The 15,381-nt window shown below is 35.7% G+C and overlaps 1 protein-coding gene across 1 annotated transcript in view; it reads right to left on the bottom strand.

The window, feature by feature from the left end:
- MYCBP2 (MYC binding protein 2) overlaps positions 1 to 15,381 on the bottom strand; it is a gene marked incomplete at its 5' end in the record, with an annotated part of 208,140 nt that overhangs the window by 44,268 nt on the left and 148,491 nt on the right. Inside the window, 2 exons of the mRNA XM_082498138.1 lie at positions 10,202 to 10,327; positions 14,315 to 14,447. Coding sequence (XP_082354264.1) covers positions 10,202 to 10,327; positions 14,315 to 14,447 — 259 coding nt within the window. The remainder of the gene's footprint in view (positions 1 to 10,201; positions 10,328 to 14,314; positions 14,448 to 15,381) is intronic.

Genomic DNA, 15,381 nt, shown 5'->3' with positions numbered 1-15,381 from the left:
AAAACTGCAATATGGCCGTCTAGATGACCAATCCTTGTATTCTTTTGAGAAAATTAGAGAACCTCCAGATGCTTGTGTGGGAAACTCTCACTAATCACTGGAAAGAATGAAGAAAAATATATTAAATCCACCAAAACTATTTGTTTTCAAATCTGAATACACCTCAACAACATAACATTTTGAAAAACTTCATATATGTAACGTGAGCTGTAGTTTCTCAATACAATCAAGAGACACAACTACCAGCAGAAGAGTTTCTATCAAACAGTATAGACATACAAACAAATCCGTATCAACCCTTAAAAATAGTTTTTTTCTTAAGGCAAAATTAACAAAGTTCAATTCTGATATAACCCAAATTAATTTCAGTAGAGAGTCTACTGACACCAAATCTGTTAGAGGTACAGCTCCAAACAAAACTTGGAGTGAGATAACAGCAGGGACTTTTAGTTTCAAGTCTATCATTCAATTTTCCTATAATGTTTTTAATTCTAATTCCAATTCCTATTCCTTCCTTCAGAAAAAGAGAATTTGTATGTTAGAAGATACTCTAGAGGGTATCTTAGAGAGACCCGTTTGTATACGTGGAATAAGATAAGTGTATTGAAAGTAAGATATTTCAATTCCTGCAGTGCTTAAGACATCTTTTTGTCTGGTACTACAGTTACTAACTTGTACACCTAAATATATTAAAACCCCTATCTTACGCAATGAGCTATAGTTGTACAGACTCTACAATGAGAAGGTGTTCACACATTTGAAGTACAAATTTTATTTTTAAAAACAAGAAAATAATCTCTATTTTCTCAATCCAATATTAGCATAGATTTAAGAACACTATTACCTACTTCGACGCCTACAAATGATTTGGAGAGATCCTATACTAACTATAGAGCTTCTGAGTAACAGGATGTCACTCCACCAATTTTTAAAGGTAAAATGCAGAAAAACACACGAGGAGCACAAAGTAGCAGTAGAGGCAACCCTAAAATTTCATAGAATCACAGAATTGTCTAGGTTGGAAAGGACCTTTAAGATTGAGTCCAACCATATTTGATACACTATCATTCCACTCTGTGAATAATTAAATGACAATCTTTACTAAATCCACTTTCATGAAAGCATATTTACACTTCATTATTTCATTCTATGTTCGAGAATACTTACATTTTAAAATGTTGTCATCTAGTTTATGTTCAACAATGTAATACTTCTCAATCATTTCAAGGGGACTGTGGGTTGAAGAGAATGAGATTCCCACATAATCTCCTTGCTGCCTTGGCAAACAATGTATCCAGGATAACCAATCAGTCACAGGGAGCATTTTTTTTGTCAGGATTCCTTCTTTTTGAATCACCCTCAAAGTCTACAAAGACTTGAAATATAAGGTAGGCGAGGCCTGTCTCGCATCACATTCGACTGTGACAGCATATCTTTAGTCACACTCTTTCCTTCAACATGGGAATAGCTTGAAAAGCTACACAATATAGAGACATAGGAGGCAGTTCAATCCCAAAAGCAGGAAGCAGTCTTCTAACAGCCATGCCTACTTCCTCTGAGGAAACGCTGGTAAACCAATCCAGGAGGCATGACATACCACCAACTGGTCCACGTTTGGTTTTTTTTTTAAACAAACTTTAAAGCAAACCAGTAAAATGTCTCTGGAGAGTGGAGATAAGTCAAAGTTTCCTCCGAAATGAAACTGCTTTTCTGCATGATGATGAAGGAAACCACTGACCTGCTTTTGCCCTTTTGCCTAAGCAATGGATACCTCTTCAAAAAGAATGCATTCCTCTTTTGCTTGCTGTTACTGACATGGAAGCTACAATACGGCCGTTAGCCGAATTTTCTCAAGCACTGGAATCAATGTTTGGTTTTTTTTGCATTCTGAAAATGCCAAATGCCATAGTGACAGCTGGACAAGGACTTTTTTTTTTGGTGAGTAAAAGAATATACTGAAGTCAACAAACATTTGAATATTAAATATTAAAGATGGAGAAAAGTATTAGGTACTGTTATAGGAGGGGAATGAGTGAGTGAATGAAAGCAAAAGCTGAAATGCAGTATCATTAGACAAATATTAGCAATGTCCTTTACCCAAAGGTAGGGTTTGGAGCACCAATACTTGAGCCACAAGTTTATTAACGGAAAGAAGCGTTCTTGTGCTAGCAGGGTAGACAAAAATAATTCTGTAATTTTATGATCTGTAACTACAATTTCTGAAGATGTGATAAAACAAATTTATCTCTAAAGTAAAGCTTGACATAATTTATGCTCTTTCTCCAAACCTTACCCTACCAGTCCCTCAAGGATGGTTTTGGGTTGACCTAGACAAATGTATGCTTCATACGTATCTTTAATTATCAAATCCACAAAGCCTAGGGTATGAAACCGTTCAACTTACTAGCTCAAATTTTCAGAAATGATGCTTTGGCAATATGCAGCATCTGAAAAAACAGTTAAACCGAAGTAGCCAGAGAGCATTGTGTGGCAAGTCATTTCAACACGATATGGAAGAGATCAGTGTGCTTGGTTAAGAATACTCTCTCCCTTCAGAACGCTACTGAGCAGGGTTACATGCTCCACGTGTGTGCTGGCCTTTTGTGTGTTCTTAAACTGGTCTCCATAGTTTAGGAAACAGTGATAGAAGCACTGCAGGCAAAGTCAGCAGTTCTAAATGCTCTGTAACTAGCACGTAGAAAGGAAAGAACAAAACGAAAAAGAAAGTGGTAGCACAATACTAAAGGGCCAAGGAACTCCTGACATGAATGGTAGGGGCTGATCATATACTGTGGGACCATATGCATGGATTGGCAGGAAGCAGCCTGACGGGATACTATGAATGTATTGAACAGCATCTCAGCACTGCAGCTTCTGCCCAGACTGAGATGAGTCAGGAAGCAGTAGCTGTGCTGTGCAGCTGCTCAGAGAGCTGACAGGGCTGCACTGGGAGACGGAGAATGTGACAAATGAGGCTAATAAGGCGGGTCCAAAGCCTCTTCAGCCTATAAATCCATTCTTCATTTGCAATAGCAACTCAGATGTGAGGAAACACGGCATAGAGGTCTAACGTTGGTGGCTGCAGTGTCTCACACTTCCCTCCCCAAGTACAGAGTTCAACAGCCAATTGTGAAATTTTGATAACTGATGCACGGCAAGATCCCGTTTGCCTGACTTGTGTCATCTAAGGAGTTTTATGATCCAGCACACAGTGCTGAAGGTTGAGAAAAGAGATCTTCCTTGACGCTCCAGGTTTCCACCTATACTCAGAATTCAAGCAGAAATTTGAGTCTTCTGTGCCCTTCACAAAGTTCAAGGACAAATTAAGCAAGCAACCAGTCATAATCTTGCAGCTATGGGAAGCTGAAATCCTGAGCAAATCCGTTAATGATGATCCTACAAACTTCTCAGAAGCAAGCACACATGGGCTGGAGTAGTTATAGACTGTTTCGTTGAAATAATCAAGGAAGAAACATACATAAACTTATGGTCTTTCTGGAAAAAAAAAAATCCTTGCTAAGATTCCAAGTCTACACAGCTGTTCCTGAACTCCAAGTAGGTTATGCCATCTCTTATAGCTTTTTTTGACTTTTAACTGAATAAAAGACTGACAAGGAATTAAAATACATGACAAGAGCATCCTAATTTTGTCTGTCCCTGTGAAAAAGAAAACAATATCTCAGCTTTTTTCCTGTGTGTGACCATGCATGAAAATTTGCTAAGGAATTCAGTAGGACAGAACAATCAGCCCTTCACAGAGTTCTAGCAAATAACATAAAACTGAGTGACACAGTTCCCCCTTCTTTTTTATGTTATCCCTTCTGTAACAAGTTCTTTGACAAAACACACAGGGCTCTCGTTAGTTTACTTATTTATGATGTAACATATAACAGAGACTCTTCTCATCTTTTTAAGCATTATATCTGAGGAAGTGGTTGTCCAAAACTGTAGTCTTTCTGCAAAAAAATAACCAGACACTGTATCGGAAGATAAAAGGTTGTGACAAGCTGTTTCCCTCCTCAAATGAGTTTGGAAACCAAACCAAACCCCAAGCATAGAAAACGTTCCTCAGAAAGAACAGCTAGTTACAAACTCTGCTAAACAAAAACTACCATCTGTCACTGGCACAGAGTATGTTTTATAATTGGACCAACATTTTCCTTCCTATTATAAAAATCTAAATTAAAGAAATAACTTTAGAGAGCATTCAGCATGACCCTAACTTTCCTCAGAATCATGCTTCCAAATAAAATTTCTCCCCAGGACGACGGGTATCTGAGGAAGAACAGAAAACGTAAGACTTTCAATCAAGACCAGTATTTAGTATATAATCTCTGCTGCCATGGAAATCTAGGCTGGCCCAACTTTTTTCAATTATTAGACTATCATTAGTCACTTTATATAGCAGCTATTGACTAAACATAAATTTTAATTTTTTAGATCTAACTTTACTGCAGGAAGCACTCAAGGACAGAGCACATCATTTGAACTAAAACTAAGAATGTCTAGGGCAAATATCCAAGTGACTTGATATGGAGCCTTGGGATATGTTTTTAAATAGATTTAACTTTTGATTACATGTGTGATAACAGAAGGCTACAAAGTGCTTTGGAAACAAATGAAAATTGCGCACTTAAAAATAGTTTATGTTATAATTCTATTATAGCTGCATCAGGGTATAACACAGATTAGAAACCACACAGCAGAATTCGACCTAAATAGGACTTTTCTGCCTAATATTTTTATTGCATATATGTCTTACTATTCTAATTAATCTCATATTGCAAATTAATCCATTACTTTCTAATATGTAAAGTTTCAAGAAATATAACAATAATAGAATAACTGCTTAAAATAAAATGTTTAATCTAGACAGCCATATACCACTCAATTTCCTTGATTATTAACTGAAAAAGTATATGAATAGAGTCTTATAGGCCTCCCCTGACAATATTCTGAATTTGGATGAACTTGTAAATGGAGGATTAACAAATCTGCAAAAGACTAAGGACATTCAAACAGGAAATCTCCCCCAAATAATTCTTAAATTTTGATAGTGAAAACAAAAACGTCAATGTTTCTCTCCATTATGTATAATTTACATTATTTGCATGGAATCTTAAATCAGATAAACTGTTTGGAAGAAAGTGCTTATATCAAATCATAGTTAGTGCAACAGTATACCAGTTCTGGTTGACAATTTTTGCCCTTCTGGAAAGGCAAATAACCATATCAGTTGAGATCTTGTACTATGCTAAGGTCCCAAATCGGAGACAAACTTGAAAACTTTTTCCAGTTTCATTATGATTTTATTTTGTAGGCTACCAGTGCTCCCCCTATCTGACAAAAAGGGTTTCCTTTTGAATCAGATCCTTATTAAAACACAAGTCATGGATGTAGCTTACTGAATACAGTTTATCTACATCTGTTGGATTGGCAAATACCTTGAGCAAGTTCTTGTTGGGCAGCCAATAAAAAACATTGACAGCTTTTCATACAACACAGATCTAAATGCTAAAGGAAAAATAATCTGAAATTTGAAATAAGATGATTAGGGTTATTTTTGATGCAAAGCTGAATAAGAAACTCTTGAGTTTACTACTCTGGACACGAGAAGAAAATTAAAAGTGATAGGAATGAATATACAATTGACAAATTCTCAGTAATGGTGCACTGATGCCACTGGCAATCGGCTGTTTTATATGAGTAGATTTTGGAATATTCTGCTTTTAGGATGTTGGTTTAAGTCCAGCATAAGTACAGAAGATCATTGTCAGAGTATTTCTGATAGTCTTTATAAAAAGTTAATTAGATATTTTAATCTAGTCCTCACATGAAGCACTTCACTGTCACTTCAATAAGCTGAGCTGAATAGATCCAGGACTGCATAGGCATAGAGACTGAACTGACTGACAGGGTCCCACAAGAAAGAACCGAGGCGCTTCTGAAGGACAGTTTACGGGAGATGGGAGAAGACCAGTATTCCTGTGACCCATGCCATACCCGTTCCGTATGTAAGGAAGAATGTACTGCAATATCTGCTATCCATCGTGAAAGCTGAGCTCTTATTTATCATTAATCAAAACCTAAACAGTTTCCTGTCCTCCCATCAGTAACCAGGTTAACTGCTATTCACACCTAGGTGCAAACTTTCACATCCATGCCAATCCTATGAGCACTCAACAGAAGACTACCAAAGCCTTTCGTGTGAGTAGTGCCAGGTTGTTCCCACTTTCCAGCTACATCCCTAAAGTTAGAAGTGATGACAATAAAAGGAATTTAGGAGGCAAGAAAATTTAATAACTATGAATTTACAGCAGTCCATTTTTGAGGTTAAAAGAATTATCAACATTTTGTACCATATGAAATATTTACCTTAATTATAACCCCAGAGTTGCATAAAATATTGGAAATGCACTTTCATGACTTATCTACACTGCAGAACACACATAAAAGCAAAATATTGTCAATATTGAAATGAAAGTATACTTCTTTAGGAGCATTACCTCACATGCTTCTGAATCATGAAAAACTTAACAAAACAAAACCAGAAAGGTGCACTGAAGGATGATTAGTAGCTGGTAAGCAACTGAGAACAGCAACGTCAAAGCTGCAGAAATGGACTGATGAGGCAGGTAAGGCTGACAAACTTACTCTGAAGCTGTGGCTGAGGCTGCTGGAAGGAAAGGGGCTGTCCGAACACAAATGGACTGTGGACTAGGGAAGAGGGAGGTTTTGCAGCTTGATCAAAGATGGAAGGAGCTGGGAGATTTGGCCGTGACTGAATGGAATTCAGTATGGCACTCAGTTGGTCACCTGTAGTGGGCAAAACAGTCAAAACTACAACCTGTTACTTGTCATTCTCCAGAAAGGCAGAGTAAAATGGTGCTCAATTAAAGTTTAAATGATGATAATAGAGAAAGGTCATAAATCTTATTTAGCCACATACAATTCTGGTTGTGGCTAAACGTAAAAATCTCACCCCATGCACGGCAATAAAGTTGCTGAAAGGTACAAGCAGGGCTTTTAAGGATCATGGATATTTTACTGCAATTATTTAAAACATTTCAAAATAGAGATTTATATTCGCTTTGCTAAAAAATGAAGAGCAGCCAAATTAAAAACAGAAATCCCTAGCATTTACAATAATACACACATGCAACAGAACATGCAGAAAAAGATTAGAAAAACTGATGAGAAGGGAAAGATAACATGTAATCAGGCTTTGGCAAGTGTATTTCTGTGCCAAGGCTTTGGTAAATATTTGCTTATTTTTGCAAATATCTTTAAAAGCATTCTGTCATGCTGTTTTTCAAGATCAGATTGAAGATAATTTTAAAAAATAAGTACCACTTAGGATCTGGAACTGGTTTTCTGAAGAACTACATACATTTGTTGTGAGGCAAATGAAAGGCTTCAAAAAACTAGCATGTTAAAAATAGAGTTTTAATTTCTGAATGCCAATTCTCAAAAAACTCTATATGAGCATTAGAAATATAGGAAGCCTACAGTAAGAAGACAGAGTTTATCACACCATGTTATAACTTGAAGAATACTTAGTAGCACGAGCTGGGAGACACCAAGAGTTTGAGAGCATCTCAGATTTGAACCATCACCAAGCAAATCTTAACAGCATCACTTTATTCTGCAAATGCGTATCATTTTGACAGCATTCTAGAAATCCTAGTAAAAAAAAAATAGCAGCTAATACAGAATTTACAATTTACTGAATTGACAACATTTTGGGGTGATTATTAATTCTCTTTTTATGGAGTTACAGAAAGACCAATGGGTGTACAGAACCCTGTATTACTTGAAGAACTCCAAAATTAAATTGTGCACTTATTTTCTTTATATTTTGGTTTAAAAATTGAGAGAACAGAAATACCAGAAAATAGCTGGAACGCCTTTCTAAATAATCATCTACACGTATCAATAAATCAATTTTATTATTCCACTGTTTTGTAAGTAGTATACCTAAAAAAATATTGGAATCAGTGCTTGGGCAGCAATCATTCCTACCTTAATAATCCAGAAGTGATTGACACATTTAAGAATAAAAGTGGTTTGTCAAACATGACAGGCCTATTTCCTAAAATGAGCAATTATTTTTAAGGGAAGAACATCTGAGAAGAGACTGAAAGTCATCTGCCCACAATAATTAAATACAGAGGTGGGTAGGGCTATTAATGAGGAATATTAAAGACTTGCTTGCAATGTAGAAGGCTGGAATAGAGAAGACATAGCTAAGTCAAACAGAATGATTGTGGGAGTTACGTCTTCTGCCTTGCAAGTAATACCGTAAACACAGACCTACTATAATGGGGATCTTTACATTTGACCAGCAGTTTGAAATGCTCATAGATGGTGACTGAATTTTCATTGAAACTAGTGCATCCCTACAAAAGTTCTTTTAACAAACAAGCACCTCCAAAAGAACTGCTTCATTCAGAAATTCCCTTAAGAGGTCATGCTTGTGCATTCAGGTTTTTTATTTTCCACAAAACTCAAAGCTTCTTAGACCGGAGAATGCAAAAAGACTGTATACAAGTAATAATACAGCTGAAGAATTCTATTTTTGGGAAAGTATTATCATTATTCTTTCAATACAGTTGCCAACAACTCTCCAGTCCTGGGCAATTCAGACGGAATTACAGCACATGGAATTAATAAAGTCATCTAGCTGAGTGGCTCACTCACACTGAACATCACAGCTTGAGGGTATGTTGAGAGAATAATGTGTATAAAATGATATGGAATTCAATGCCAGGAGTAGCTTCCAAACTTTCTGTGACTGTAATATCCCAAAGAAACACCTTAGAAACTGTTTAAGATAGGATATAGTAAAAAAGAACCACGATGTTTTCAAAAGCTCGGATGACTATTAATATAGCATATTGATCTCCAAGATTCTACCTTTGGACAACACAGATTTTCCTAATATCTTTTCCTAATATGCTTCTGCAGAAAAAGAATAGGTAATACTTTTGCACTATTACACAATTGACATTGAGACAAAAGCTGTAATACTGCCTCATACGCTGAACATCTTAAACACTTTCAGTTTTGTGATTCAACCATTGCTTTGAAAGGAGTATGGCTAAACTGCAAAAAGCAGCTCTGTATAAAAGGCCCTATAAAATGAAAGGAAAACACTTCAACTTTTACAGTCTTTGTCCAAAAAAAAAAAAAGGTTCCTATAGCAATGCATGAACAAGTACAAACAGCTTCTTTATGCAGTAAAACACTGTGAAATGATATAGAACTATTTCATGTTATGAAAATAACACACTAGAACATTTAGGAATATTTTTTCCCTCATCTATTCTCCTTTAAAACAAGTCTTAAATCAAGTTATTTTATTTAGGAGACCACTAAGAATATATGCTGGTGTTAAAAACACATAGCACAACTTAGGCCCATGTTTGTACTGGCATGGACAGAGTACAGCGATGTAAGAGCAGAATGACAAAGCTTCATGTTTCCCTAATATTTCTCAAGGACACCTGCCTCAGCAGAAGTCCCTTCTGTATTATTAAATCTTCTAGATCTAATCAACAAATGAACAGAAGGCATGCAGTTTGAGTTTACTGTGATGGCTTATATATATTTACATCTTGCCAACAGAATAAACCATGGTTAAAAGAAACAATTATTTAATGTCAGTAAAATTAACAAGGTTTTATTTATTTCCCAGCATTTGTAACTGGTATCTATGTGACTGAAAGGTAACTTCAGGTTTACAACTTAAATCTCAAATGATATCTTTTATCTCGTCATCCCATTAAAGGCACTTAAAAAAAGTCAAGACAGGTGTCAAGTGTTTATACATGTTTCTGATCATTTTAAAACCCATGCTTTCTAAATTAAATAATTTTCACATCTTGTTTTACAAGCATCTATTTTTCATTTCTTCATTATAGCTTTGTGCCTACCACTATAGAAAGCCTCAACTGTAACTTTAAAAAGGATCATCAGCAACTTTTAACGGAGTACTTGGACGGAACAAAATTAAAGCAGACAAAAAAGCAGTTACAACGTTAACTACATATTTTGTAAAACCCCTTGCAATTCCTTGCACTGCTGCTTATGTCTTTGGGAAGACATCTGATGGCGCCTAAAAGAATAGGAAATTAGTAACAGAAATATAAGCAAAGTTAAGAAAAACATAATTTTCTAAAATGTGAGTGTAAAAACATACCTTTGTTATTTCCAAGGCCATAATCAAACCCTTGTCCATTACTACAGCTTGTCCCCTTACTGAAAGCTTGTATTGAAAAAGGACTTGGGGGAGGAGTCTGAACATTTTGATCTAGAAGGACTTGCTCTGTAAAAAAAGCACATCACTTCAGAATTAGACCTTCTTAGTAAGTGATTTATATTGGAAAGATGAAACACAAGGCAAAGGAGCGATACTGTTTTTCCATAGATAGCACTCTACCACTCTACCCCATTCTCTTAGAAAGAAAAGCACATCTCTTCTTTAGAGCTCATGCTCTAAAAATAAAAAGATGGAAGACTTAATACCATGCAGACTGTTTTATGTTTGACTGAGTTGCTGCCAGCTTTGCTATCTTATGCCAGTTAGGAACAGGCTTGACAGTTTGGTTTTTAGTAACATCCCATCATTCAACGTTCATTCTTTGGACAGCATATGTTAAATTCTTTCGACAAAGCAGGGTAAAGAAAAGATGGTTTTCAGAGTGACCAACTCGGAGCCAATAAACTTTTAATCCTGGTTATCCCCTTAATTAGTTCACGGGACAGAAAACATTTTTTCCCCTGACAGATTTACTCATATCTGATACTGAGTACTACAGTTTTGCTTTCCGTATGGTACTAAAAAGACCTCCAACTAAAACCAACCTGGGGTCTTTCAAAATATCCTTAACAAATAAAGAGCCAAAGTAAACGAGACACAGAATCCACTTTACTATTTGCATTTAGGGATTCACAATCAATCTTCCAAATGCAGGTTAAATGCTCAAGTTGCCACCTTGAACAACTTTTCCTTTTTTTAAATGTAGATTCAATTAAAAAAAAAAAAAAAAAAAATCACAACTCAGCTCTAAGAGCCATTTTTAGAAAACTGTATCTCAGGCCAGAAATGCATTTCAGAGTATGGACTTTTATATAACACATATGCACAAATTAAAAAAAAAAAAAATCAGGGAGAAGGTTGGAAATTTAAACTCAGTTTAAAAAAAGAAATAATCCAGAATTTTCTGAAGTATAAGCAACTCTAGATCTTGCTGTAGTGTTTCAGCTAAAGTATCTGGATACCTGCCTACAGACTTGGGCATTCAGTGTGACTTTTGCTCTGTCTCTGACAAATCCTACTTCTTTCTGAGAATTTAATTATCATTTTAGTAAATAATGAAAATCCAAAAGCAATCTGAAAGATGGTATTATTTATGGATAAAAATATAGACAGTTGCAAATCTAGTTGGAGCTCCTCCAAATGCTAATTATTTCCCTTCAGCGAAAGCATTGAAACTGATGACAGAGTACTTCTAATCAATTTCATGGCAAACAAAAGCAGTTTAAATCATTTTCAGATGTGGCTTAAGCTCATTAGTTTTACTTTGTACTGAGATGGATAAGGAATATAGAATAGATTGAAATATTTTACTAATTGCAACAATAACTACTTAAACTGCTTTAGCTAGATGCACAAGAGCCATCTATCTTCACCCTACTTCTAAAAAAAAGAGACTCATCTAGAAAAGAACAAAGCCAGGCATGTCAAGGCATAGTACTTGCACCAGAAGATCTAAGATGGTATCACAATGCATTGGATTGTAAAAATCCCACTACAGAGTTCTGTCCTCAAAGCTTGGAACTTGCATTTCTGTTCTTATGTGAGAACATCGATGCACTTGAAGACGTCCCTCAATAACTGCACATCAAGAAATTGAAGATGGACCTTCAAACGAGGGTCTTGTTTAAATTCTTCCAAATTTAGGAATTGTGTCTTAAAGCACAGATATGCCTCGAGAAATCATTTCTCATACAGAAAGGATGAAAAATATTACTGAAGCTGAAGAGTATTTAAGGTACACAAAGTACTGTCAAGTGACTTAAATGCAGGCTATATATATTCCTTAAAATAAGTAATCTTGAATGGAAGTTTTTGCACACTGCATAATTTATTAACTTCACAGAAATGGTTTTCTACTGGAAAAGCAAACAGTCTCATATTAGGATAGAAAACGATGAAGTTAACAACCTTACCACTGCATTAGTGTACTTTCAACAGTAAGGTATAGTTCCAATTCACAACTACTTAGTTTCTAGAATCTACTTGGGCTCTTTGCGCACCCTAGAACTTGACGTTACCAAACATAACTAAAAACAGAGAATCTATGACTTCAAAAAAGGTACTGTGCTAAGTATTAACTAAACACTTTTTTTCTTCACAATTCATACATTTTATGAAAAATTCCTGGTTATTCTCCTTCTTTCCAGAATGTTTTATACCTTAAAGTCAAGCAGCAGTCCCCTACAACAAACAGTTACATAGCAGCAAGGAATTACTTTGTTTTAATATGGTAACGTGATGATAAATATCAGAGTACCTAGGTGTGAAATAATTTCAGCACAAAATGTCAAAATCAGAAAAAGGGCAGAGAGTTTGTTATAATGAACAATTAAGAGGCTGACAATAAGTAGCACCTAAAGACACAAGCAGAACATGACTGCTGAGGTAGAGGTTTTTCATGAAGACATCTTTTCCAAAAGGGATGCATTAGATCCCATAAACGGAGTCGGAAGATTATAAATGGAAAATGTCCAGGTTTATTCAGAAAACAGAGAAACATATGTTGAAGAAAAAAAAAGAAAAGAAGGCTTGAAGAAACTAACTCTTCGAGTGAGTTGAAACCAACCAGCCTTTAGAGAACTCTACCACAATTTTAATATCAATGGAAGAGTCTTAAATATTTCACTCTGAGAATGTCTGTAACAAAATCATGCTAACGAAGAACCATAGTAATTTTTACTAGACATTGGAAAAACAAGAGGAATACACTGGACAGCTGGGATGCTGTGTCTAGTTTTAGGCTCCCCATCAGTAGACAGACTGAAATGAGTTCAGCAGAGGCCACCAAGACAGTCAGGGCAGTAGAGCACGCAACATCTAAGGAGAGGCTGAGAGACCTGGCTTTGTTCAGTCTTAAAAAGAGAAAGCTAATATGAGATCTTACTGTTCCCTTCAACCACCTAATCGAAGGGTTCAGATGAAGCCAGACTCATCTCAGAGGTTCACAGCGATAGCACAAGAGACAATAAACAGAAGTTGCAGCATGGGAAACTGTGATTTGGTATTAGGAAAACTTTTCACCATGAAGGCAAGCCAAATACTGGTACAGGTTGTCCAGAGAGACTGTAGATAGTTAGAAGTTGACTAGACAAGGGCCTGAGCAATCTGATCTAGCCGAATCCGCACTGACAGGGAGGTTGGACAGATGATCTCCTCCAGAAGTATAGATACTGACATAATACTTCCTGTCTCATCTTTTAAGGGAATATAAGTAGCCCATAATCTTGCACAGGAGAACCCATCCAGATTGGCTACCTGTTAATGACGTAACAGTTTCAGAATACCTCAAGTTGTTCACATGAAGCATTCAGGGTGAAAGAGGTATTTTAGACCAGTAATGGTAGTCTGTTTAGAGGGAGATCAATAAGAAGGATGATTTGGCAGGGGGGAGCAAGAAAAAAAACTGTGTATACTAACATCTTGTTTATGTTTTCTTTTATTATTTCTAGGTCTTACCCAATCTGAGCATGAATTATCAGGACAGAAATTTTGCTTTTTAAAAGAATGCAATCATACTTTGCTAACTAGAATAGTTAACTAATTTGATATTAATTTTAAATACAATGCTAAAACCCTGTTAACAGGTTTTTAACAGGATGCTCTGTGACAGAATTACTAAACTTAAAATCTAAAGGAACATAAGTAATTCATTCTGCTCTGCTTTTCATAGAGACACAAAGTAGAACAAAGAAAGCTAACAAAAATACACAATTACTTATTCAAAAATTATCCCCATAGCTAAAAGAAGGACAGTTAAAATATGATCCATAACTAGCACAGAAGAAAACATGGGGAAATACTTTAACTGTTCTTTTAAAAAAACACTTAGTGTTTATAAACAACCTTGAAATCCAACTGTGTAAAGTAACTCAAATGAAAAGTTTAAATTAATGGTATACCTGTTTAAAACTCAGTTTTGTCTTTATTTGTCCTGTTTAGATTGCTTATTTTTTCTAAGTTAATTCAATAAACCAAAACAAAACAACAACTTGCCATCTTCGTGTCGGAGGTACTGGTTTCCACCTCTGTCTCTAGCTAACGACCATGCCTCGCCTTCATCACTTTCACAGAACTCTACCATGCTGTTCTTATCCATCTGCACCCACGTACCTTCTGAATTAGTCACCTGATGCACAGACATAAAAAAAGCATAGTTTATTGACTTTTCAGATAATTCAGTAGCAGGATTCATCAATTATCGTATCTGAAAAACACAATTATTCCAATCTTTATATTATAAAGCAAATGTTAAAAAATGTTTCTTAAATTAAGGCCACAGGCTGAGGCAGATTGAAAGACCAAAACCATTTATAGCACATTTACAATTAGGTATGTTTCTAAAAATCTTAGACCTGTTTATGTTCAGAAGAAGCAAAACACCAACACCATAACTTCAGAACATCCAAAAAAGCTTGAAGGAGATATTCACCAAAATATACCTTTCTATTGGTGGCTGCAACAGTAGAATTGTAATACCAAGTTATATATGAAAGTTTGTACGAGTACTAATTTTGTTCCTGACGTTATATTTAGGAAATAGCATGACACACTTCATCCGTAAGCCCTTCCTAACCATAAAACACCACAGCTGGACAACTGGGAACAATAACAACAGTTCAGCAACTGAACAAATGAATACAATCAATACAGAGAAACAGAATAGTTTGTTAATTGGTTAGGTGCTAGAAAAACATTTTTTCAATGCAACAAAATTCTTTCAAAGAATATGACAAAAAAGTAGAACAAGAAACATCATTCTGTAAGGAATACTGTAACAGAAATATATAAGCAAGCATACATAACTGCAGCACAATTTTAACATTATTCCAATCAATGCACACATCTAAAAGGCAAAAGACATAATCGCATTAGTATATATAATATAAACCAAGTTCAAAGGTTAGTATTTATCATGAAGGTTGGAAAAGCAAACCTGTACAGGGGCAGATTCTTTGGTTGCGTTTATTACTGTTATATACTGGTATCTATGAAGACATGAACTGAAGCTACAAGGATCCATACCTCGCCCACTGCCTTGACTTTGTTTCCCAGAACTAACA

This window comes from Vanellus vanellus, assembly GCF_965231255.1.
Source record: "Vanellus vanellus genome assembly, chromosome: 1".
Lineage (NCBI taxonomy): Eukaryota > Metazoa > Chordata > Aves > Charadriiformes > Charadriidae > Vanellus > Vanellus vanellus.
Note: the sequence above shows the minus strand (reverse complement) of the source record. Positions and strands in the feature narration are given on the sequence as shown.